This window comes from Mycteria americana, chromosome 5 (assembly GCF_035582795.1).
Source record: "Mycteria americana isolate JAX WOST 10 ecotype Jacksonville Zoo and Gardens chromosome 5, USCA_MyAme_1.0, whole genome shotgun sequence".
Lineage (NCBI taxonomy): Eukaryota > Metazoa > Chordata > Aves > Ciconiiformes > Ciconiidae > Mycteria > Mycteria americana.
Window position 1 is genome coordinate 29,326,431 of NC_134369.1, and position 26,971 is coordinate 29,353,401.

General features: G+C 43.9%; 2 protein-coding genes across 2 annotated transcripts; one reads left to right on the forward strand and one right to left on the reverse strand.

Moving 5' to 3' along the window:
* Nucleotides 1-1,586: 1,586 nt before the first annotated feature.
* C1QTNF4 (C1q and TNF related 4) lies at nucleotides 1,587-21,431 on the forward strand. Its single transcript, XM_075502576.1, has 2 exons — nucleotides 1,587-1,989; nucleotides 19,905-21,431. The coding sequence occupies exon 2, from the start codon at nucleotides 19,910-19,912 to the stop codon at nucleotides 21,011-21,013; it is 1,104 nt and encodes a 367-aa protein (XP_075358691.1). The 5' UTR covers nucleotides 1,587-1,989; nucleotides 19,905-19,909; the 3' UTR covers nucleotides 21,014-21,431.
* A 2,425-nt stretch (nucleotides 21,432-23,856) lies between these two features.
* Nucleotides 23,857-26,885, reverse strand: FAM180B (family with sequence similarity 180 member B). The gene is made up of 3 exons (XM_075501488.1): nucleotides 26,819-26,885; nucleotides 24,856-24,935; nucleotides 23,857-24,300 (listed from the first exon to the last, which is right to left on the reverse strand). Exons 1-3 carry the CDS (start codon nucleotides 26,883-26,885, stop codon nucleotides 23,857-23,859), a joined length of 591 nt encoding a protein of 196 aa, XP_075357603.1.
* Between the last annotated feature and the right edge of the window lie 86 nt (nucleotides 26,886-26,971).

Below are 26,971 nucleotides of genomic sequence, written 5' to 3' on the forward strand. Positions count from 1 at the left end.
GGAGTCAGTGGTCCATTCATTCCTCCCGGAGCAGTAAATGGGGTGTTGAGTAATCTGTCCTTTGAAATGTGTAAAGAAGCTGTTAAGAGAGCACAAAATATGTTTAGCCAGCAGTACCAGCTGGATGTGAGCCCATCCAGGATACTCCGTTCAGCTGACAGCTGTTACCAGAACCACATGAGGGTTAGTCTCTAACTCTCTCATGTCTCATTCTGCTTGTCATCGTCCCCTTTGTTTTGCTCTGTAGGAGGGAAGGAGGAGAAAGATACAACATAGAGATGGATGCAGCCGCTGGTGGGTAGAGGGCAAGGGAGGATTTGCACGGTGGCAGGTACTTAATATGATATACACACCACATTAGACATGCTGTTGGGGGAAAGAGTGGAAGGAAGGTCTTGTTAGGCCATAAATTGCATCCTTGCACTAAAAAGGAAATTACTTTCTGGTCATTCCATCAGTCAGTCCTCTTCCTCTCTGAGGAAAGCTGTTCCTTTTTCTTTTTTTTTTTTGGTTCTCTAACTGTCTGTTGTGAGGGTCAGCCTTGTGACTGGTACATGGGTGCACCTGAGCTCTCACACCTCGTGAGGAAGGGAGGCGAGTGGAAAGGAGTTATGTGAAAAGTGATTCAGATGTGTCAGTGCACAAGTCCAGCATTTGCTGCAACAGGGGAAACGCCTGGTGCCTGCCACAACAGGGGTAAGTGGAGATAGAAGTTGGAACGCAGAGCATGCCAACACAGGGCAACAAAGGCTGGACCATCCTCTAGGAGAGCATTACTAGGTGCCCCATCTGTACGCTGAGATGAGTACACTGGCATCTAAATTTCTCCCAAAGCAGGTGAAAGTTATAGGAGAGTGAAAGACCTTTGGCATTGGAGAGCTAGAACTTTTTTTTAAACATTCAGATCTTTACATCTTCTTTCTGGAAATCAACATTAGATTTTACAGGACTAACAATAAACATGCTTTACAAAACCCCAAATTTGCTCTTCAACATAGAACGGTAACGTGAAAAGCCTGCTATTTTGCTGTCAGCAAAAATCAATGCCGACTTTCAAAGGAACAAGTGGTAGTCTTGTTGTTGTTAGGTGATGATCTAAGGCAAGTCAAGCTTTCTAGAGAGAGATACGAGCTTTTGTTGGACCAAATAACACAGCTGGTCTATAGACAAGCTTTTGGACTCGCAAATCTCCAGAGCAGGTCAGACATGAACGTGGCCTTCAGTAGCCAAAAGCACGTCGTTTCCCCCAGTTACATCGTTTAGCCTAACTAACGCGATTACCTCTCCCTCATCAACCTGCCCGGCACCGCCGGCGTGAGAGCGCTGCCCCGCGGGTCGCTTCGCCCGGGACTGGCGAGCGCTGCGCTCTCGCCCCGCCACCCCACGGCGGCCGGGCTGTCGCCCCCTCACCGCCCGGTCCCCCGGCCGGTGCCCCCGCTAGCGGCCTGCCGCGGGAGGGAGCAGCGCAGGGCGCTCCCCACGCCTCCCTCTGCCGCCGCAGACGCCGCCGTGGTGACTGGCTGGTGCGTAATCCCACGGCACCGGTTTCCAGCGCCCTCTTCTCCCGGGAAGGCAGCGGGGAGCCCAGCCCGGCTTTCTCATACCGCCGCATCGCCCCGCCGCCCCTTCCCGTGTCGGCGCTCGCACTCCTCCCCCGCCCGCAGCGCCCGCGGGCGTCGTCGCCTGCCGGAGGCCGACCTGCTGCCGGCTGTGACAGGGGCGCCAAGCCCCTTAGCCCCGCTGCCCCCCTCCCCTTCCCCTCTCCCGCCCGCCCCCGGGCCCTCCTCCCGTCACTGATTCGGCGCCGGAGCCCCGGGTGCCCGAGCCCCCCTCCCCAGCCCCGGCCCCTGCCGCTGCCGCGGCTCCCGAGCTGTCAGTGCGCAGGCAGCGCCGCGGCCCCGCGCACAGCCCCGCGCCGCCAACGGCCGCCAACCGCCGCCAACGGCCGCCAACCGTCGCCGCGGAGCCGCCACCGCGGGGCGGCAGCAGGTACCGTGCCGGGGAAGCCGCTGCTGGCGGGGCCGGGCTGCACCTGAAGGGGAAGGGATTGGGATTGGGATCCCCCGGCCGGACAGGGGCTGTGGGAGGGGGGCCGAGGGTGGGCCTGCCCCGCGGCGGCGCCTGTGGGGAGGCCGTCGGTGCGGAGCGGTGCCCGGGCGGCGGCAGAGGGGCCGTCGGGGCTCTCGCGGCAGCCGCCGTGGTTCTTGCGAAGGCGGGCGCTCGGGACACGCTGAGGTGTCCGAGCCCGTGGCCTTCGGGGGCGGCGGGTAGGGCGCGGACGGCCGCCCGGGCGGGCTGCGCTCCCTCTCGGTCCCCACTGAGAGGCTGAACAATAGCGGGAAATGCCTGAGTTACCCCTCTCCCCTTTTATTTCCAGTATTAAATGGGTAGACTTTATGCGGGAAAGGGTATGAAATTTTGGCCCCGCTTAGCATGGAGCCGAGGTTGGAGAACCTCCCAGGGGCTGGCCATGGAGAAGGGCATCCTGGAAAATTCCCACAGGGGCAGTTTCTCAGGTGGGAAATAGCAGTAAGCTTGCATGGATCTCTAGTTTCCTGGGGGAACTGACTCCCAAGGGCTTTCCTGAGACTAGCATACACGACTGATTCTGTAATGTATAATTTTCTGTCAGATAATCTAGCTTAATCCTTCTCTGTGTATTTGGCAATCCCACTGTCATCTCCTCAACCCACTCCCTAAAAGCTCCCAGGGAAGTGGGTCAGCATCTCCAGATGATGTTTCTATCAGACACTCAGTGAGTTTCTGCACTGCTGGCTGACTAGAAGGCAGCATTGTGACCCTTCAGTTTATGCACATACTGAATGAGCCGTGCTTCAATTATTCATTCTGATGCTATTGCAACCTTCTGCAGTTTCTCTTCTCCAGGGACATGATGTGTAACAAGACTTTGAAATACTTTGCCAATGAGACTGCGATCCTATCCAGGCATATGGCAGCTGTTTGCTTGTCTAGCCATTCTTAAGGGTTAATTTATAATGTTAAAAGGTATGTCAAGGAAGAATAAGGATTCCTAGTAGGGCAGCATTACGCTCTGCATTCCTTCTGTTCCCCTCTAAAAAGCTGAGACCGAAGTACTGAATGGTTAGTGGACTAGGCTCTACAAATGAGTTTCGTATTTTCCAACTGGAAGAAAAAAGCCTTCAAAGTACATTTGGTCTCCATAACAGAGAACCTATGGCTTCAACATGGAATTGATTTAAATCTGGTAATTTGTCAGTGTGATAGACATTCACTGTTTTGTAGATGAAGAAGCCGGTGCGGAAATGAAATACATTGGAACCAGAGATTTGGCGGCAAAACTTGGAATCCTATTTGTTGGTATTTACGTTTTACTAGTGTGATCATCTGTCCATTGTGCTGTGCTCTCCAGAGAGTGGTCATTGATAAACTGAGAACCATTAATATTTTGCAAATGCAGGAGGCTGGGTGGACTCACAATGGCAGCAGCTATACTTATGGAAATACAGGATAACTATACTGTGACCTGTAGTCAAGTAGGTGTATAATAGCTTCTATATTCTCCATTTTAATGATAGACATACTTCCAAACAGCAGCAAGGCCGATTGTTGATCCCCAGTTCTTGGAATACTCACTCTTGTATCAAATCGTAATGTAGATGAACACAGGCACACAGAGAAATACTGTGTGTCTAAGGTGTAAAAAGCCAAGATAATTTGAACCTTCTGTGCATAGCACCCAATAATATGAAGACCAAAAGAAAAAAAAGGCCAGTGCTAGTGCAAAGTGAACATGCAGTGAGCCTCCAAGTGATCGCTGTCATTCTGCCAAAATTTCCACATTCTTATGGTTGGCTATAGGCAGAGAGCATTGAAATGAACTAATCTGATAGTGAAGGTAGATTTCCAAGGTGGAGAGTACCTCTGAGAATATAATATTCTCAGCTAAGAAACATCTCCCTCCAAGAGGTACTCATCTCTACATTGATGCTAAGGCATGACAATAGAGAAAAAAATAGGGCTTAAAAATCCTAGAGTCTTAAAAATGCTGAAGTCTAGAGCTTTGTTACCAGCATCTGAGGTCAGATGTTAGGATTTGGTGGGTTTTACTCCTGAACTCTTCCATTCACCTATTCTTTTAAATGACCAAAGTATGAAGTGTATGTTCTACTCCAAGGTGCACAGTTAAGGAAAATGATGTTCCACTTGCCTTAGAATTATAGCTTACTGACTAGTCTGTAGGGGCGAGGATCTTTGTACTGTCTTGGAAGACACGTTAAGGCTTGGCAATTTGATAGTTCATCATACCTTATTTCAAAGAATCTACCTGACTGACTCCAATTTTCACCCAGTAGAGATTAAAAGCTTCAGCTCTTACTTCTTGATTGACACCCAGAAATTTAGTATAGATCCCATTGCCCAGCAGAGCCAAGCTGAAGTAAAGTCAGGATTTCTTATTTCCTTTCAGCTTTCCTTTGCCTTTTCGCTTTGCCCCTATCCCGGGAAAGAAAATTTGCCTGATGCTCAAATGAGATAAGCCAGTAATACACAACTGCTGTGCTGCTGGCTCTCTTATCAATCCCTTGTCTCCCACCTAGTGCTTTCTTGTCCCTGTAAAGCCTCTCCCTAGTAGCATACTTCCTCCAGACAAGTTAGAGAGCAAAGGAGGATTTCCTGCTGCATCTAATCAAAGGTCTGAGGTTTCCAGCAGAGGTAGCACAGCCAGAATCAGGAGATGATCACAGAGCAAGCAGTAAGTGGTTACTCCAGAGGCTAATAATTGATTACTAGGGCCCCATTGGGAAACAGTACAAATTCGTAAAGTTCTATTTCTCCCTCTTCACCCTTCAGCTGGTTAATTCATCCCATGCATGTTTTCTGCTATGCCAGGGCCTCAGCCGCTATGCCAGGTCCTCAGCCACAGTGCCAGGAAAACAGTCCATGTTGGGTTAAGGAATCTGGGGAGACAATGGAAGTGGTTAATGGAATGAGAGCCAGAGCCAGATGCGAGAGTCAAGCCACTGTTGTCAGGAGGAATACTAGATCATCTTTATTCCTATGTACACAAAGGCTTACTATCTGCAAGTGCCTGCTTGTGACCACCACTGCTGGCGTTTGAGCTCTGAGGAAAGGAACCTGCAGTCCTTTGCTCAAGGGCAGATGCAAAAAAAATGTTTAGTCCATTGAAATCAACTAGCTGCCTTGGTGGACCCCTTCCAGTGTGTGCTGCTGGTGTAACTACAGTGAATGTAGTAAATGCTGACATTTCTAATATATCCCTAAGTCTATGAAGAGAGCTGGTCACATCTTTCCCATTCATTGTTTCAGTATTCCAGCAGATTCTAACAGCACTGGCTTTTCTTCATTTTACATATTGAAAGGTTTTTTTGTGGCATAAGAGTGAGAGATTTAATTTGTTTTTTTAAAGTAAAAGTTGAGATTCTTGATCACGGTTCTATATTAATTTTAAATATTTGCTTTGGTAAGGCACAGGGCATAGCAGGTGAAGGAGGCTATAAACTGAGTAAACATGATTTTCTGAACAGGAAGATCTGCTTTAAATAATATCAGAAGATTCAGAGCTCATAATCTGTGTGCTTTTAGTCTGTGCCAGTCCTTCAGACAGGCCACAAGCTGCTTAAAACTGATATGATAGCTGTGTCGGTGTGTCCTGGATCTGCTTCTGTTCAGTGTTTTCTTAGATGACCTGGATGGTAATATAAAGAGTGGGTGTATCACATTTGCCAGGGACATAAAACTGTGAGACTCGAAATATGCTGGAGGAAAAGATTAGAATTCAAAATTATTCCAACAAATTGGAAGAACTGCTAGGAAAAGAACTAGATGAAATTCCGTAGGGATAAATGCAAGGTACTACAATAAGGCAGGAATAATCAACTGCATAAGCACAAGTAAGAAGCAAATGACTAGGATGCAACTCTGCAGAAAAGAATCTGAGTGTTACGATAGATCACAAGCTGAACATGAGTCAATGTCATGCTGTTGCAAATGAAGGCAAACATCTTGCTAGGATATATAAAGGACATATAGCCTGGAAGACATGTGAAGCAATCCTCCTGCTCTGTTCAGCATTGTTAAAGCCTCGGCTTGGAGGCTGTGTGAAGTTTTGGTTATTACACTTTGAGACAGGTGCAATTCAATCAGAGAGAGTCCAGAAAAGGGCAGCAGGACTCATCAGAGGTCTGAAAAATGTGACCTGCAAGATGATTTGAAAGAACTGAAATTATTTAGCCCGAAGACCAGAAAACTGGCAGAGGAATATTACAGTCTTCAGATACAAAATAGAGGAGGGAATGATCTTTTCTTTGGGCTCATGGTGAACGGAGCAGAAAGCAAGAAGTAGCAGAAAGAAAGATTATTTTAGACTACAGGAATAATTTTCAGGGACCTAGGATAATAAAAACTATTGAATATTTGGTCGGGGGAGGTTGTAAAGACTCCATCATTTTAAGAACAAGTTAGACAATTATCTCTGAAGAATGAAATTAGACTACTGATCCTATCATGGGAAAGTACCTTGGACTATTTGACATCTTAAGTTCTCTTCTAGACCATTCTATCATTTTATGAAGGCAACATGGTCATTTAATGTAAATGAAATAAAAGCTGTCTGCTGCCCTTGTTCTGATGTTTGTCTGATATCCAAAGGTAGCACAGCACCAAGAACACTGCAGCTCTTTCTGAAACGAGCCTGAAAGAGAAGTAGGAGCTTACTAGAAGATGGTTAAAAGAGGTCTCTGTTTTTGGAGAAGACATAGGGAATGGGACATTCTGATTTCCCTGGAGCAGATGCTTGACTGAATCTATGAATGCTGAAAACAATGATATGGAAGAAGAAAAATTAATGAGGATTAGCAGTTAGCAAAATTATCTGTACTGAAAATACAAACTCTTCTAGTATTTTACTCCTAGAATGAAAGACCGTAGTCCAAAAATGCTTTTTTAGCAATAAAATGAAATAAAATAATGGAATTCAAATAGGAATAAGATAAAGTGTAGTTCTACAATTGATGTTTTTAGGCATTTATCCAGGGAGAGAAAATCTAGGTCCTGTAGTATTCATGGCTTAACATACATTGTTTAATATAAATGGAACAGACGGTCCCCTGTGCGTGGTGAAAAAATGCTGGATCTCTGTGAGCAGACAGGTAGAAAGAAATAAGAGAGCAATGATCATCTTTTGGATGCTGCAGTGGAGAGCTGCACATAAGATCCTGAATAGAACACATTTTGAGTCCAACCAAAGAATTTTTTAATCCTCTAAAGGGAGAAGGATTTTTCTCTCTCCCCAGGCTTTAGACCTTTCCACTCAGACAAAAAGAAAAGCTCTTAGAGAAGTTAAAGACATACTGGGAGTAGTGGAAGTGGTTCTTATACCAACCAGGCAATAGGGAATTTTTTCTATGAAAACAGGTACTCTCTGGGACTGAAAGGCTGCAGAGCAACTGCTGGAAAGAATCTGTGTTGAATGAACAAGACAAGGAGAAAATGAAGAGTTAGGCTGTGCTTTTTAGAAGGCTGTTTTCATGGAGCTGTTGCTCAGTGAACTGTAGCATATTAGCATTATAATCTGGTGTCATTTAAACACTCTTACACTGGAATTATTCATAAATCGATGGAAATCCTCATATTTTGATTTACTCTGGGACGTCTGAGCACAAACTGTGACACTATATAAGCTCTGATTGCTTTTCCCCCTGCCCCCATCTTACATTGCTGCTTGAACACTTTGGGAAAAATAATGATTTGCTTATAAAGCCAGTCGCTAGATGTCCCACATATTTCAAATTAAATTCACATCCCTTCCACCCAAGGACTGACCAGTGTTTCACATTAGCTTGTATTGCTTTGCCTGAGTTTATTTCATTGCTCCTTCTCCCATCCTTCCCTCTGCTTTCTTTACTTCTCATATGAGTATATGAAACCCAGCCTTTATTTGGGAGACAGAAAGGGTATCCAAAAGAAGGCTTACTGTCACCCGATGATAAATGAGGTTCAGCTTTGGAACAAGGTGGTTCTGGAAAGAGATAAAGCAAATGATAGCTAATATAAAAAATCTCCTTTTTACTAGTAGGAGGAGGCAACAAGGTGGAGGTGCTGTTCTCTAGGAAACTTGGGAGGAAATCTGAGACAGGCTGGGCAGAAAATTACGGAACATGCTGGAGGGGGTTCTGCAGACAGTAATCTGGTGGAAGCTGTTGATAATTGTCTTGAAAAGGAAAGGTGTTAGAAGTAGCTAGAAGGAAGGTAGGGACTGAAAGAATTTGAGTAGAGGGAGCACTGGCTTGAAATATGAACTGAATATGAACATTTGGTTTTAGGGTGCATGGCTGAAATTTCTTAGTCTGGTTGTGAGGAAATTGTGTAGGCTATTGCAAATGGCACTTCTGTCAGTATGAGCTGCATATTTAATGCAATGTAACGATATCCAAGCCTGCTTTAAATAAAGCATCTGCATAACAGTGTTCAGAGCAGCCATATCCTTCATGTTAATTCTCTTTTTTTTTCTTTTATATTATGTCCAGTTAGGGTCTAAAAGTTATGTAAAATGTGCCAGTGGGTTGCTGCAGTCATTATTTCAGTATTTTAGCAAAATTCTTTTCCTATAAGCAAAAATCAGAGGCAGCAGCTTCAAGCTGTCAAAGGCAGTTTTGCCTAGGAGGGAACTGGCTGGTCACGCAGATGAGCCTGGAATCTGTGAACACTTGACAGGCTCTGAGCGCTTTCTCACTGTGAATGAGGAACTGATGAGTGAACAGCAGTGTCCAGCAGCGCTTTTTGATGGTAATGCCAAAGCCTTTTACCAGCAGCTTCCCGGTGCAGATGGAGTTTTACAGAAATAGTCACACAAGCATTTCTACTGCCATTATGAGGGGACTGGCGTTTTTTAAATACTGGAAACAATATAAAGCCGAAAGCAGATATGGGAAAACTTTGTAAAAGTGTGTGTCTATTGCGGAGATTCTTCAGCAAATGCTTCTCTCTGTCCCTCCAGCCAGGGTAGCAGATTCTGTGTTGTGGGCAGCAGCACCTCTGTGTCAGATGATTGTCACAGAAAAATCCAAGTTCAAAAGCACAACTGTGAAAACTTGACTTGTACAGGGTTTAAGGGAGGAACTTCATAGCTCCCTGTTGAAGGGACAAGCTGATTAAATCCATGGACCAAAATATACTCAGAGTTTAAAAAGTGGAAGCAGAAACTGGGGTTTTCCTGAAGATATCAGCTATCAATTCACAGCCTTGGGATGTCTCATTTGTACCAACTATAGCTTTCTGATAAATAGTTGTTAGTAAAATGGCTAAAAAATTGAAAGGGCCCAGGTTCCAGCTGTCTATAGGCATTCCTCAGAGAGGTGTCATTACAAGGGATTTGGCAGGAAAGACCACTGGAAATGGGGAACTGCACATTGCTGATTGTGAAGGGTTGGTATTAACAAACATGACAATGACTAACTTTGCTAACTTACTTTGCTACTTTTAACGGTGTATCTGTAGACATAAAAGAAAGAATGCTACTGGGCCAAGAATTTTATAAACCTGATTCATCAAAAGCAAATGATACTGAAGAGCACTATGTGTGTTGCAGAATTTCATTGTTAATCAAGAACTTCTGTACCACCCAGAGTAAGTCTGGGTCTCAAGAGACTGGCCAGTAACAACAATGGGGGTAGTCACATGCAATGATTATTCTTTAAATGATTGTTTCTTGACCTGCCTACCAATTTACTGGGTATGAAAGCCACAGGATTGTCATGTCAGACAATTAGAGAACAGGACCAGAAAAAAGACTCATTAGCGTATCTGGACTTTGACTGACACGTCCCTTTCCCCAAACAGAGTTTGGCAGAGCAGAGTTTTAATTCTGGAATAATACGGGTCTCTGCTTTGGTGCTGAGCACATGATGCTGGTTTCTTCCCCATTCTCTAGCTCCAGGCCTGTGTCCTTACCCAGCAGGAAGAGGAGCAGAAAGGAAGATGCCAGACCAGAGATGGAAGATACACAGATCTTAATGCCTTTTACCACCTTCTTCACTAAACTAGGGCTCAGTGAATTTCCAAATGGAGATGTTGCAGCATGTTGGCAGTGAAGAGCAGCACTGCAGTGCAATTCACAGTGTTCTCTGAGTATCTAAACAGTAATGAAACAGCAGGGCATGAAAATAAATGAATGTGATTTTTTGGCTGAGTGTGATGGCAGATGTTAAAAGACAGCATGCTTTCCTGCCTTACCTGTCAAGACAAGAAAAAAAACTCCCAAGGAAAGCAGCACTCCTGTAGGCAAATGCCCTAGTACAGATAGAGTTTTTTCAGATGGATTTGCACAGCCTGCTGTCAGAAAATACCGGTCAATAGCATCTGACATTTCTCAAAGTATGTTATAGTGCAGCCTTTGATGGATAAAAAGACCAAAGCAATTATGTTTCCATTGATGAAACATAGTGTTACAAGTTGATCTATCAAGCAAAGGGAACTGAATCTCATCTGTTCTGAAAGTTTTCCATAAGTGCAGGTAATCAAGAGGGGGACCAGAGTTATGCAACTTGTGAACATCTTTGGTTGCATTGCTAAATCAACTCTTAGCAGTCAGTGAGCTCAGACATGACTAGGAAACAAAAATGCTTTTTGTTGTCGTTGCATGTAATCCCAGCTGGCACTCAGCTATCCATTAATTCCCTTGGGGAAAACTACTGGACTCCACAGGCTTATGCTAACTTGTGATTTGATGATCAGCCAGCAAGAACCAGCATATTCCCTCTAGCTTTTACCCAGGTGGGTGATGTGGCAGGTCTTAGAGCAATGACTGGAGGGCAGCATTCCGGTGAGTGGGGGAACAGGTTGGCACAAAGTTCCAGGGAAAATGAGAATTATGTGCCCACTCAAGTGAGAGAGAGAAAAAGGAGGTGTGGCTGTGCAGGTAGAGAAGAAAACAGACAAGAAAAATCTAAAACTTGTTCCTTTTTTTGATTAGGACCTTACATAGCAGTGAAATTAAAATCATATATTGGCTGATACAAAGTGCAGGAGCACAGACTCACAGAAAGGAAATTGAGGACATAAAACCATTACAGAGAGGACAATGAACAAACCTTAAAAGTACACAACAGCTTCCAATATCTCTTATAATATCTCCACAATCTCATGTACAACAGTCTTCAACAGGAAGGTATAACACAAAAGTTTTGATTCCTGTAATGTGTAGACAATCAAAATTACTTTCCTATTTAGTGCACCTTCATGGGTGGCAGGTTCCACAGGTTCCTATTAATTCCTGGACAAATAAACCTACTATTAACTGTTGCTTTCATTCTTAATGAAGGGATGAGAGGAGAACATGAAAGAGTCATTGCAAGATTTTTCCCAACTGATGGTGCTGTACCTGACAGGTCTGCTGGATGACTGGGCATGTGAATGAAAGTGGCAGTATAGAACAGGAAGGAATGCCAGTACAGCCTGTGTTTAACTGGAACACTTACTCTCATCCTGATGAAATTTCCTTTAATATCTATAAGTATTTGTTACAACTAAGGATTGAAAGAAAATTGAAAAATAGGGCATCAACTCTGAGAAGAGCATAGGAACCTCCTCTTCTGGTCTGCATGGTTGGAGGATTGAAATATTCATTCAGCTGCACTGAAGGAAACTGCTGCTTAGATGCATAGAGGAAAGTGTGGTTTAAAAAAATCAGACAATAACTACCTATACTGTAGATACCTACCTATACTGTAGATACCTACCTATAGTCTCTGAACTGTTGCTAGACTTTCATTTGTTAACAGAAAAAGTGGGTATTATCCCGAGAGCTAACCTTTCCTTCACTGGAAGGAAGTGGGGTAGAAAAACTGAGCCATGGTATGTAACAAAAACCCAGAAAGAATAAAGGAGTTAGAATCTGAGTTGATTCCAGAGTACTGATTCTAGTGTCATTCTGCCCACCTAGAATTTCCACTTTGTCACTCACAGGTCAGTTTACCATATTGATTATAATGCAGAGATTTTTGTTTTTTTAAAATGTCCCTAAGGATGTGAGCTACACCACCACTTCAGGAAAACCTGAGAACAAGCTTGTGTTCAGTGGGGCTGTCTAAACAGCCTTTTCATTCTTCATCAACCCTTTAAAGTCCCCATGCTTCATTAGCTCTTGGGAAAAACATTCATCTTTTTCCTGCCCAAACTCTTGCTAAAAGAGAAAAATTACAAGAGTAGTCTGTGATGCTGAACCCATCTGTGTCTTCCTTAGGTTCCCAATTTTTGTCTCCAACCTGGAAATGTCTTCTGCAAACACTTCTAAACTTTCTACTTCATTCCCTCTTAAGAGAGTCTCTCATGGTCTGTATAGCCATTATCTTCTTTTTCACATTCTTCTTTAGCATGGCTGTGGTACTAAATGGATCTTGCTTGTTGATTCCAGCTGGTCAGATGATGAAATGGAACCACCTTATTTGCTGATTCTCTCATTTTAACACCTTTAATCCTGCAGGGTTTGGGGTTTTTTTTCCAGACTTTATAATACCATAGTAAAAGTAAGAAATCTTATGCTACATTTGCTTGTTATTACCTATGTCCCATATCCTATGTCTTCTAGACTGTAAGCATCTTTTAAAAGCTCTTCTACAGAGTCCAGCAATGTGCAGTTCAGCAGGCTACCAGCTTCTTTGCAGACTACCATGGTTTAAATATCTTAAGCCAGGTGAGAAGTTTAAAGTAAAATCATCCCTGTAAAATCATCCCTGTCTTGTTCATTTGTAAATAATAATTTCCCATTTGCCTTTGGAATAGCCTGAATTGTGCTGCTTGTGCTCAGCATTCTTCCTCATAAGCTGTCTGTCACTCCAGTAGGTCTGTTGCTGGGGCAGTCTGTCTAGCAGCGTCCCTGTGCTTCATATGGTTTTCCCTCCACAGCCAAAGCAAAAAAAACAGAACTTCTGTGAAAAAGTCCTCCTGCTACATGGCTTCCAGCCCAGTCACCTGGAACAATGAAATTACCCTCTACTCCATTCTCTGAGGTCTCTGTGCCTTTCTCTCTCTTTAGAGCTAACTTTTGCACTGGCCAGTCTGCCTTTCGGGGCCTTCCTCTCTCTCTCTCTGTCTTAACTGATAACTTTATGGTATATGCTGCCAAAGTGTCAGTTACTTCCTTGTAACTATCAAAATATCTCCTGGTATTCCAGGCCAGACTGTCTCTGTTAATCCTTTATGCCAGTGTGATCTGCCTTCTGGTGCAGCAATCTGGTTCCTCCTGGAGAGATGGGACGCTTCAACAAAGCCTTGTTCCACAGGCTCAGCATCTCTTGTGCACACCAGGAGAAAGAAATGCACACATAAACCAGGCTAAAAAAGGAAATTAGGTTTGGGGGTAGGAAAAAAGATAGTTTAACTTTGGCATTGCTGTAACTGTAACTGGATCCATGCAAAAATTCCTACTATTGAAATGGTATCAGTATTTTATGTCTAAAGGTAGCAGTGTTAAATAAACACTGTACAGCAACAGATTTCTGGCTTTCTCAAGCTGTGGTTTCCAGTCTTCTCTGGCCTATGCTTTCACAGAAATTGTTCATCATTGAACTTATTCCCAGCAATGGCTAGTTTTTTTCACTACTTAATGCTGGTGTGATTTCAATGACAGCTTAACAACAGTTTGTTTAACTGCATGTGCAGAACAACTTTATAGTATTCAACACATTTTATGAACTACCATTTAAACTCAAATGTTCTAATGATCTTCTGATCAGTGTTAGAGTATGTTTCTTTGCTTTACAGTTTTTAGTCTTGTTTGCTTGAGGAGTGTGTATGTGGTGGAGAGTTGGATTTGTGTAATTTGTTCATTTAGAAAAGGATGTAAAAAAAAATTATATTATGTTTTAAAGTATTAGTCTGTTAGAATAACTCCTTGGTCCCACCTAGGGTTTATTCAGCCATCTTCTCTACTAAAACACCACTTTGTCTGTCTAAATTAATATATTTTTAAATATACATAGTAGCCAAAACAGAAGACACAGTGTGTCACCCTGGCACTTCGAATGTGTATAACAAATTTCTTTGAATGCAGTTATAGGAAGACAAATCTTAATGTCAGAACTATCGTGTTTCCATTTTGATCAGTGAATATACATCATCTTATATATCATCATTTTAGCTTAAATAGAGTTGTTAGGGCTTCGGTTGAAATATAGCAGGTTTAATTAATATTCTGAAGTGCAGGCTAACTTGAGAGGCTTATGCCAAAATACAGTCTCTCCATTTCCTTTTCCTGAGTATGGCTGGAGTTGAGGCACTTCAAAAGAATTTTTGTCTCTCCACAGATCTTTGAGTACACAGAAGCTGGTTTATTACATTAAAGGACTCCCAGGACTCAAGGAAACATTTAAAATTAAGTACTTTCTGTATTAATGCCATAGAGTTCTGTCATTCAAATTATGGCTTATAGCATCCTGAATGCTTCAGACAATGTTTTACCTCTCAGGATTGTTCCAGGGTTCAAAAAACCACATTCATCAAAAGCAGAGAAAGGCCAAAGCCATAAGTGAATCCCTAATTTTGTCACACAGTACTCTTTATACAGATTTTGCTTTTGAGGATCTGCTACACTTTATTTCTCCTTGATGTTGGAAGAAGTGATGCATTTGCATCATTATCTGATGCTCTTAATCTGTATCAGATGAGTGGAACAGACAGTATGTAGTATCTGGGGAAAAAAAATCTTGCTAACTATAGTCCAAGAAGGCTGTTCATTACACAGGCTTTCACTGATTCAAATAATTGAAACATTTGCAGCTGTCCTTAAATATTAGAGTGAGAGCTAGGAAGAACAGAGTTTTGCTCTTGTAGCTTACAGGATTTTAAGAACTTTTACTAACAGTTAATTCAACTGCACTGCTTCACTTTTGTTGCATATGTCATTATTCAGTGATCTTCTGGGTAAAACTCCCACTGAAATTAAAGGACTCTTGCCTAAGGTAGGACTAGGGAGTCTAGCTTATTAATATTTTGGAATAAAAAGAAAACCCTTGTGAGTTTTACAAGAAGATCTGGCCTGCAAGGCTAAAAATGGGGTGACCTTTCTATTATTGAAAGTCCTTTTCTAAATCCATGGATTTCAGTAGAAGAGTAAAGCTAATTGTCTTTCCGCTGGTGGATTGATTCTGTTCCAGGGCAGCACAAAGCTATTAAAGTTTCCTGGGTCATGCAAATGGTGAATTCTGTCTCTTTCTTTTCAAAAAAGATTTGCAACTCCTGTTCTGCTATGTGAGTCACTGCCATTTTAGCCCCTTCTTTTCAGGTCATTAATTTAACGTCAGTGCCTTTGAGAACTGTTTAGCTCCATCATGTGTTTTGTGCTTCCTATTCCAAAATTAGTTTCTTGACTTCTTCCCTGTGGGCTGCTGCCCCTATTGGTACTGCCTAGTGTAAAGGCAGTAGCATACCTTGTTTATCCCTTGGGTCTGCTTAGCTTCATTGCATACTTCTGTGGTGTTACCACAATAAGGAATGGTAGGGTAGGGGACAAAGGGCCCCGATTCATATGTAGATATAATGAGAATAACACAGCTGCTATGTATGACACATGCATGGCCCGGCCCGTGCTGAAGACCCACTTTTCTCCTCTGGCTTGGGTCTTTCACCTTACTCTGCAGTTTTAAAACTTATGCCATAGCATGAACTTAAGGCTGGTACCACCGTGTCCATGGCCAGCCTCACATCCCTGGTGCTGTCTCTTCCCTGCTGGAAGAAAGCTATCCCAGTAAAAGACACGGGCACCAGAAGCATTTGCTCGGGGAGCAACAGAGCATTTTGGAAGCTTTACCTTTCAGACCTACTACGCTAGATACTCAAGTCCAAGAGTTGTCGTGTGTTGCCTCTGTTTATGGCAGCTCTGTAGCTAGCTGAGTCTTCCTAATGATTGGCAAATTATTGTCAGACTGGTTTAGTGTGAGAGGCAGTTATTAGATACTTTCTAAATTATTTTAAAAAGATAAAGAACCTAAATAGTCCTGAAAGTGGTGAGTGGGAGCTGTCAAGGAAACAACTTGCTAATGGAAACACAGCATAATTAACTGCCTTATTTAAATGACTTGCCAGTAAGTTATTGGGAAGAGCTGATAAATAAGGGACTGCAGCAGCAGAGAGTCTTTGCAACTGTAACTGAGTGATCCAACCTTTTTCAAAGTGACCTTATTACAAAGAAATTATCTTTGGGACAGAAACAGGGATAGTGGTCATTTGAAGGAACATAAGGTCAGTTTCACTACAGAGTTTATTAAACTGTTTTGTCTTTTTGTGGTTTTTTGGCCAGCAGTGACGTGCTTGCAGTATATTCCCTGACTCCCGGATACGCTGAGCGAGCTATCAAGCACAGGCAGCGCTTTAGAACAAGGCTGGTAAGTGTGGCTAAAAAAGCAAATGCCAAATCCTTTCCTGTCATTTCTTGTCTCAAAAGCGTGGAGCCATGTCACAGTCATCCTGGTTCTCCATGCAGCCACACCATGGTGATCATTGGAATAACAATGGATGAGTATGAATCAGAAACATCTAATAGCCCTTATAAGTTTGCCTTTAGGGCTTGGTTTTCTAAGCTGGAAGCTGAAATGAGCCTGCTGTGCTAGATGTAGCACTCTGCATTCTGCAAAAATAATATTGCTGAACCAGAGGCTGAGCTCACAGTGTGACAGTTTGGGATTTAGGTCTTGGTGGGATGTTAGGGCCTATTAGTATTGTTTAAATGGTAGCAATGGCCAAATGCTGTACAGACATGGGAAGAGAGAGAGTCTTTGCCCTGAGGAGCTCACAAACTAAATGGCCAAGTGAGCAAAAATAAAGACAGCATGAAAGGATATGCATGGCAATAAGCTGTGGCTTAATAGTTCCATTGAAAATGCTTTCTTAAATTAATTTTCTGCATGAAAGATAGTCCGTCAGACCTGCCATTAGCTGGTTAGTTCCATGTAAGTGTCATGGCTAGGGTTAGTAGCGAGTTAATTTTCAGCTGTGAGAAGGCAGTAGCTATGGGAATCAGTTACAGAATCAGGAATCATGATTTAGGAGGTCTCTAGTCGGACCTCCTGCTGAAAGCAGGGCCAACACCGAATGCAGACCAGGTTGCTCACAGCTTAATCCAGTATGGTCTGGAAAACTTCCAAGGATGGAGATTTCACAATCTCTCTGGGCAAACTGTTCCATTCTTAATTGCCCTCAGTGTGAAATTATTTTGCTTATATCCGGTCTGAACCTTCCCCTTTGGATTTTATGACCATTGTCTCTTATTCTCCCACCATGCACATCAGTGAAGAACCTAGCTCTGTTGTCTCAGTAACCTTTTCATGGGTACTGGAAGGCTACTACTAGATCCCTTCAAAGCTTTCTCTTCTTCAGGCTAAACAAACCCAGTTCTCTCAGCCTCTTCTTATAGGGCAAGTGCTCCAGACCCCAACCATCTTGGCTGCCCTCTTCTGGAGTCACTCAATTGCCAACTAAAGGGGAATAATCACTTCCTGTGGTTACTGGCTACATTCTGTTGATGCACCGCAGTGTGTTGTTAGTTTTCATTACCTGCAGGGCATAGCGCTAACTTGAGTATAAATTATTGTTCTCCAGGACTCCTAGATCCTTTTCAGCAGCACTGATCCCCAACCAGTTAGTCACCACACAGGGTTAGTCCATCCCAGGTACAGGAATTTGCATTCGTCCTTGCAGAATTTCTTTTCAGTCCATCCCTCCAGCCTGCCTAGGTCTCTCTGAATAGCAGCTGTGCCTCCAAGTATATTGACAAACCCCCTGTTTTGGTGTCATCTGCAACCTTGATGAGTGGGCATTCTGTCTCCTTCTCCACGTCATTGATAAAAAATATTAAAGAGGACATCTGAAATTAAATATTAAACACTAGCCCTTGAGACTGACAACCCAGACAGTTTTTCACCCATCTAGTAGTCCACCTATCTAGATTGGAACGTCACAACTTGGATACAGGAATGCTCTGGGATGCTGTAACAAAAGCCTTGCTAAAAGGTAGGTGACATCCACTGGTCTCTTCTCACAAGAAGGCAATCAGTTTAGTTAGACATGATCTACCCGCAGTTGATCAACATATGCTAAATGTCATGTCCTTTGCCTAGAAATGTGTTCCAAGAACAGTCCATGATTTTCCCAGGGACCAAAGTGAGGGGCTAACTGGCCAACCAGCCTGTAGTTCCTCAGTTTGTCTCACTTGTCCTTTCTGAAGATGGGTGCAACATCTGCCTTTCTCCAGTCACCAAGGACCTCCTGTGACCTCCGTGACCTTTCAAAGATGATAGAGAGTGGCCTCAATATGACATCAGTCAGCTCTCTCAACACCCTTCAGTGCAGCCCATGGGGTCCAATGAATGTGTTCAGGAGAAGCAGGCTAAGTTGGGAAAAAAATTCTGAATTCAGGGGCATGGAGAAAAATACTGAGATGTTTGTGAGAGAAGTGATCTAATGTGAAATTAGGACATGGATGGATATTTCTTTTTGTCTTTGCTAGCGTGTCACTTTCATGTAATTAGGTGAGAATATAATTAATTCTTGGGTTCATATCTATTAGAGCTGCATTTCAGATTTCAGTTTTACTCTCAAGTGTGAAAGACCAGGGACCGTAGGTCAAGCTGAATTCCTGTTGGTGAGTGATTCTAGGTATCGCATCTTGCCAAAACAGGATCCCATTGCCATCTCACAATCTATATGGATTCCATCTGCTTTACTTCTATTACTAGGTCATCCCAGCTGATTCAAGTATTTACCCCTTTATCCTTTTTAATTTAGGATTTGTCTTCACCCCTCCCCCCAATGAGTAGCATGTTTTGCTCCTGTTCTGCTGGTCTGTGAATTCATTGTTTGCGGGCTGGCAAGGCACCAGTTCTGGGGTGACAGATGGGCCAGACTGCAAACCAGGCAGTTGCCTCCCAGCCTGAATGATATTTTAATAAGCACAGAGAGGTGACAGAGAGAGGCGCTTCTCACTGGAATGACTGGCAGTTTTGTTTTCAGCCTGAAAGCACTAATAGATGATTTTTGGCCTCAGTCCAAAAAAAAAAATCACAGAAACTAGAGGCAGAAAATCCCATTAGCTCCTAACTTATCCCTCTTTTTTAAGGGTCAAAGAAGTTTTTTCTCTCTGGTCTATTATCCAGATAGGCAGTTGTTTCCCTGGTTTTGGTATTTCAGTTGTCTCTCAGGGATTCTATACTTTGGGAGACTTGCCTTTTATTTATCTTTTGTTTTCCTTCTTTTTCTCATTTCATTCATTTTCTCCATTGTCTTCCTTCCTTCCCTAAACAACCCCTCTTCTTCTAGTTTCTTTACACTCTTCACAGATTCATGGTGAAGTCTGTCTGAATAATGGGGTCTACCAAGGTCCTTGGCTTCCAGCTTCCGCATCCCATGAAAGAGCTAGTGCAGTGCTAGGCAATGGCATCTGCACAGAAATCTCTAGAGCATATGTCCTCTTCTCCCTGCCCTTCAGCTGTATCTCAGTTGTATAATACAGGGTCTGTGTAGGGCTTTTTTTCATCCTTGGTCTTGTGAATAAAAGCACTACAAAAGGGAGCTCTGGCAAAGCCCCAGATATCTCTGAGATCCCTCTGCAGTGTGAGCAACACAGTGTTTCGCAGACAAGTTGTAGGACAGCCAGGCTTTCAAAGGAGAAGATTCTTTTTCTTCCCACGAGTACAGGGAAAAAAGGTCCAGCTCTTGCTAGGAAAATATCAAAATGGTGCTGGGATCTGAACTGAGGTATGGTCCTGTACACTGATCAGAGAATGCACTGGAAAATTCTCAGTATTTGGACATAGACCTTCATGTCTGTTTAGCAAGATTCAGGTCTGGGTTTCAACTGGAGTATGAGCTGGAAATTAATGAGATTCCTGCTAAAATATGCTTCTTTTTCCTTTCAGATACAATGATGACACTGAAGGTTCAGATCCTGTTTGGCTTCCTTTGCTACATGATTCTTCTGCCTACAGATGGCTTCCCAGCAGACACCAGTACGGAATTTCGCTCTGCTTTCTCTGTGGCCAGAACCAGCAGCATGGAAGGGAGCTCTGAGATGGTCATTACCTTTGACAAAGTGTATGTGAACATTGGCAATGACTTTGATCCCAAGACTGGATTGTTCCGCTGTCGGATCCCTGGAGCCTACTACTTCTCCTTCACTGTTGGGAAATACCCAAAGAAAAACTTGTCTGTCATGCTGATGAGAAACAAGAATGAGGTGCAAGTGATTGTGTATGATGAACATCACCGCAAGGAACGGAAGGTAGCCAGCCAGAGTGCCATGCTGCAGCTTGACTACGGTGACACAGTTTGGCTGCGTTTACATGGAGACCCCAAATACGCTCTTTACAGCAACGTGGGCCCCTATACAACTTTCAATGGCTACCTAATCTATCCAGACACTTCTGCCTTCTTCCAGAATGCTCTTAGCTCTCAAGAGCTGGGGCCACACCATCACACTATTCAGCAACTTCCCGGAGAGCAGAATGAAGCTTCACAGCGACACGTGTTATCTGATCAACCAAACAGAGAACAAGACCCTCGTTCTGCATTTTCTGTTGCCCGCTCACAAAGTCTCCTGGGGACAGATGACAAGCAAACCCAGCATGAGCCAATCACGTTTGACACAGAGTTTGTGAACATCGGAAAAGATTTCAATTCCTCCACTGGCATCTTCTCATGCCGTATACCTGGTGCATACTATTTCTCCTTCACCATTGGCAAAATGCCCTTCAAGACTATGTCAGTGAAACTTATGAAGAACCACAATGAGGTGCAGGCCATGATCTATGATGACAACCACTCCAAGAGGCGGGAGATGCAGAGCCAGAGTATCATGCTGCCTCTGCAATATGGGGACACTGTTTGGCTCTACAGCCATCAGCACGATGGCTATGGTGCCTACAGCAACCATGGCAAGTACATCACCTTCACGGGCTTCCTGATCTATTCAGAGGCTCAGCCAAAGTGGCTTCCAGGTGCCAGCTCACCCCAAGGGTCAAATAATTAAATGCAGATGTGAAAGGAGCATAAGAAAAGCCAAGGTGCCATGAACTTGGGTATAGCTCCTCTTCGGATATCATCCTCTACTTTGAGCATGCTATCATGTGTCCAGTGCTTTCCCTATGCTGCACGCTTGTGCCCTGTCCGCAGGGCCACTGCTGTGTCTGCCATTCATCCATAGAAAGGTCTTTACAGGTTGTATGTGTGTGTCCTGTGTTGGTGTCTGATTTAAGCATAAAGCATGAGGTAGTTTTGGGGCAGGGGTGGGGCAGTGTAGTGAGATGCTGAGGATCAGGGAACCACTGCAGTAATGTTACTGCAGATCCCCATCATGCAGAAAGCAAAGGATGTGGTGACTTTCCTTGCATATCTGGGGAGGGAATAAATGTAATGAAAATGAATGTAATAAAAATACAAAATATGTAAAATTTTCTCAGATTGGAATTTGTTGTTATTTGTGAGACTTCACTGCCTGAGGTACCAGCTCAGGAACGAAAGCAGCATGGTGATCATACGAGCTGCAGTATGTGTTACTGAGCCAGTCTGTCTGTGTACACTCTTTTTTATCATTCGTGTGTGTAAAGTGTTGGTACCTCTTATGATTTTATTGCAAGTTTCACAATATTTGGTGCTTTTCTTAATCTGAAGTTGCTGAAGTCAGGAAGCTGTGTTTGAGAATCTCAGCTTCCATTTAATGACAATAATACATTTAGAAACAAACAAAAAAGTAGGCTTCTGGCCCTTGTAGTAAAGGATGAGGGCTCAAATCTATGAACGGGCCATCCTCTGAAAGCTCAGAAGCAAGGTAAGTAAGAAGAATTAAAAAATGTATTTTTAAATCTCTTAATATTTGGGTCAGGAGCAGGCTCATAATGTGTAAGCATGGGGTAGTATCGTGCTGTGCAATGGCAGTGTTGACTGCAGGGGCATTAGATTCTCCAGAAATTAGCTCCTTGAATGCAAGGGTATTGCTAGCCTGCCATACGCTGTATCGGTAACCTAGTGCAAACGGGATCAAAGGTACCATTAAGTGATGTTTTCAGCATCTGTGTTCCAGTGGTTTCTTACACACTGTGTTTCGCCGAGCCGTAGTGCTGCCGTAGGGAGCCTGGTGTGGCTGTAGAGGGCACTGGTGTGTTCCTGCAGGGCGGTCGGGGCTGACGGCAGGATTCACCCGGGCGGGTAGTAAGAAACCGGGAGGCTGGGGGCTTCATCGTAGTGCGATTGGTGCTGTTTCAGTTGAGCTAAACTCTGGTTTGTCTCCCAAACTGCATAAACTGCAAGCGTGCATCATCCTGAGCGTGCACGAAACTTTGTGACAGCACTTGAGTTTAATTTATAGCCTGCTCAATACATAGCAATGCTCTTAAAATCATCCTAACAAAATCCTGGGCTCAGAACAGTGCATTTGCATCCGAGTCACCAAGCCAACCCCCTCAACCTTTACCCAGACATTCATATAGCTCAGACCGTATATTCTCCAGCAAGACAATATTTTCATGTGCTAGTGCCATCCCAGCTCAGCCTTTTGATGTTCTCTGCTCAAACTGAATGTATCTGCAGCCACTCCCTGCCTCTGTCACTCCATACATACCCTAGACATTAAAGATCTATCTTCTCCTGGCACAGCCCTAACCTGACCTCTAAAACCATTCTCTGTGATATCTTGCTTCCAGGCTTCCTATTCCTGCCTCACCATTTCTGCTTTCCATCTGTTGGGCAACAACAGCTTGGAAAAAAATTAACTACGTCAAAGCTAGCAGTTCCCACTTTGAATGTCACACATGCCTCCTTTGTTGAGCATGGAAAATTAAGAGTATATAGATAGAAAGGGAATTGGGGATCCCATCATGTAAGCACATGCAATGAATCTTCAAAATTAATGTACCTATAATGGCAGTGGGAAACCTAGTAGAAACAACAACAACAACAAAAATCAAACCCCTCCCAAGTAGATAATTACATTTATTTAATTCCACATTGCAATGTGTAAGACAGAGAAAAGGTAAAGATCTCTTTCTATAAAATAATTGTAATTCTGATTTTGAGGATAGAACTTGTGCATTTATTATGTTTGGCTTGTAAAGTGCCATAGCTGTACAAAAAAACTTCATAGAAGAGGTAAAATCTGCTGAAGAAATAACTAGGTTATGATCCTTAGGAATTTAACTGAGATTTAAGGAAGTATATTCCAAACCGATAACTGACACAAAGCAATGTACGTGTGTAAATATGATATCCAAATACTAGAAAGCTTCATGGAATACATACATTTTCAGGCTGCTTTTTAAAGAAAAATGAATACATGAGATGGGAAGTTACTATGGACACATAAAATGTGATGCCACGTGAGCAGAAAGATGAAATTAAATATGTGACCTATATCATGAAACACAACAGCATCTGCTTGGCTGATTACTGGAGAGGAGAAAGGATACTGTATTTGGCTGAAACCACAGGGGAATATAAGGAGGCTGAATTATCTGAAATGAAGTTAGCTAGGACACCAGTGTAACATCCTGGAAAAAAACTGCCAGGGCATCTCCCTAGTAAGCATCAGTGATCAAGATAGATAACACATCTAAACAGCACTGCCCCCTTCAGCACAGCTCACTTAAAAAACAGGAAAAAAAAAACAGGAAAGGGTGAAATGCATTTTTTAGTTGTGTCCTATTTCATTTAAAAATAAAAGCTTGTGCATAAATCCTTAGGGGGTTGCCAACGCAACACAGAAAGCGGGACAAAAAGGTGGCGTATTTGTACAAAGTCCTGAATAATGTGGAAAGCGTTCAAAATAACCAAGGATGCAGCTGAAGTCAGGTGTGTCCTTTCCTACGATGGTTTCCCTTATTAAGTGTCTCTCTTGGTCCTGGCCAGGTTAGAACGATATAAATGTTTCAGGGATGCTAAATGTGAAGGCTTCTCCTTCCAGGGCCAGGAAGCCAGGAGGAGGGTGGTATTTGCAGGGCAGAGCCCCTTGCACAGATCACGAAACATTTCATCAGCCAGCTGAGAGAAAAAGCTAATCCAGAGATTTTTATCCAGACCCTGCATGGAGCGAACCTGATAGGCACAGTAAACACTGGTGAAAAGGAGACGGTCAAACTCTGTTAGAGGTAAAGGGGCGTCAGTCAGTGAATAATATCTCAGTTGCTGCTCGATCTCTGTCGGTGTTTTGGGAACTTCATCCTCTAAAATCTGCATGAACCGTCGCGCCGGGCGCAGGGAGGCCAGCTCTTCATCCCGCAGCCGGATTGTCCTGTTGGCCTGAATATCCAGCCCTCCCCAGAGCATCTGGAAGATAAGAGCAGCATGCGCACGGGAAGCCCAGCACAAACCCTCCGCCAGTTATAACTGAGCTGCAAAGCCATCTGCAACGCTGCCAAATCTCAGGCCGGACCAAGAGGCAGCCGCTCCCTGAACTCGCTGCCCACGGCCCGCCTAGTCCCACTCCATGTCCTTCTCCGCCAGCCCCACACCCCTTTTCTGACCAGCCCCACACTTCAGTTTCCCTGTGGGACCTGACTAGCTCTTGCCTCCCACCCTGCCTCTCCCACTGCAGTCCTGCCTGCAGCAGCTCCCCAGCACAGCCGCCTTGGGTAGGGGGAGTCCCTTGTCCCACCCCAGAGCTGTGAGCTGCCATGGCGGGGGTCAGAGCCCCCTTCAGCTGCACCCCATGATGGGAGGGAGCATAAATGCAATTAGGGGCATCACTGAGGCGTTTTCCAGGTGCTCCTGAAAACCGACAGGGATGAGAACAAGCAGAACATGTGAGTTTTTACATGCGGGCAGGTGGGAGCGCAGGCGCTAACAGTGCCTCAGCCCACGGGCCCCCAACGCCCAGGAGACCTCTAACATGACGTTGGCGTCCTCTGGGCCGCGATGGGGTGCGTTGGCACTGGCACCATCCCTGCTGTGAGGATGTTCATCTGGAAGACATCAGGCAGAGTTTGTAGTGCAAGACCACAGCCCTTCTTGTTTATTTTTGTCATTTGGTTGTCAATAATGTCTTCAATATTTCTGAGCTGCTGCTCATAGTTTGCCAAACATGACAGATGCTGACCACGGGATTTTGATGAGCAAAACAAGCTTTTTAAGAGAAGCAGAAGTGGTTAAGGGAGGCAAGTGTAAGTTTTGGATATGACAGCCCTTAATCCTGCCAACAGAGCTAAAACGTACGGCAGCAAAGGCACTTGCTTTGGCAGGCAGCACGAAAGCCCCTCACGCTGAGTATGGGTGGGTTTTGAACTGATGGGTTTTGGTTGCTTGGCAGTTTTTGCTGGAGAAAGTAATGCTGCCCAACGGAAGGAGGGTGCTGGGAGGCTCCTTGACCTGCTGGTGGAAACATAACCTAATGCTTATCCTGGTTTTATACTTCCCTGAGCATCTGCCGTTGGCGGGGGCAGAGTGTGAGGGTAAAAGAAACCCAGTCAGATCCATTATGGCTCTTCTCATGTCCAGCTAATTCCTTGCTGGGCCACCCGACATAATTTAAACTGGGAAAAATGGATACAAGGCCAGAGGAATGGGAGTTTATTAATATGAGTCACATTAATCCTAATAATTCTTCAATTTTCATTTACTAATACTTCTAGTGCTTTAGCCTTCTGCATTTATTTTGCCTTTATTATTTCTTTCTTTGTGAAAAAAGGAGACACAAGTAGCCTTGGTCCAGGACTCTGAGAGGGAGGCTGCGTCCCCTCCCTTCTCTTGTTGATCAGTGTAGTCATGTAGCCAAGACCCTCTTCTACTTACAGACTCACCTTTTTGGTCAAGAAACATGAAATGGAAAAAGCTTGCATAAAATAGTAAGCTCTCTGACACTTTTTTTTTAAATTTATTTTTATATGGATGAAGGCTTTTTTATATAAAAAAGAGGGAGAATTTATGTTGAGTACTCCAGAGTTAGGGTCAGCAGGTACTTATAAAAAGTAGAAAAATGATTTAATACTGTATGTGTGTGTTGACTACTACCAAATCCCACTTCCAACTTTCCATTCTTTATTAAAGCTTTTCAGGGACATGTACAAGCTGCCTGAAGAAGTGCACTACCACCCCCCAGGCTGCAGAAGTTTGTTTTTCTGCACAGCTGCAGGCTCCCTAATCCAAGCCAGCTGTGGCTTTGGAATGTGAGCAGGGATGTAGCTGCTCTTTCCTAGTCCTCCATGTGTGTGCCAGCGAGGCTTTTAGCTCAGGTAAAGATACTACATCATCTGAAAATTTCTTTGCTGGGCTTCTCTCTGCTAACTGATCTGCTAGGTTCACAGATCCCTCTACTGAGAGACGTCCGATTGGCTGCAAAGTCAGGGAATTTGTTGAATAGCCGCCAAACTGCTGTTGTTAGTAACTGCCTTATAAATATATGCAGTGCTAGATTTTCGAGTAGAGTAGAACAAAAATTAAACAAAGCATAACAAATAATGTATTGAAATAATAACATAAATATCCTCTGGAGATGGGAAAATGGTCCCTTACTAACTTTATCATCCAACAGGCTGTTTTTTTTCCCAAAAGGCATCTAGAAAATCCACAAACATTATTGCAGGAGCAGACATTTTCAGCAGAGACCTAAGAAAACCCTCCCCGTGCCACCAAAAATAGCAGCAGGTCTTCAACCTGCAAGTAGGTACAAGCGTCTTCCCCACTGAACAAGCCCAGCTGGGACTCCAGCTACCGCGCTCTCTCCCATGTCAGCACAGCTAGCTGAAGCGTTTGACCATACCTGAAGAAGCAGGCAAAGTGTTGCGCCACTGGCATTGTACGAATGTTTGCCAAGCCAAGAAGCCGCGTCGCTAACAGGTGCAATTCCTACCTGTCAGCCTCTGGGATCCAGCAAACACACAGAGGATCAGCCAGGCGTTGACCTGCACCTGGGCCATAGCAGCCCTGCCCAGCAGCAGCTGCCACCCTCTCCGCGGGCAGTGCCGTGCGTGAAGTGAGAGCCGTTTGCTGTGGCGTCGTCCCT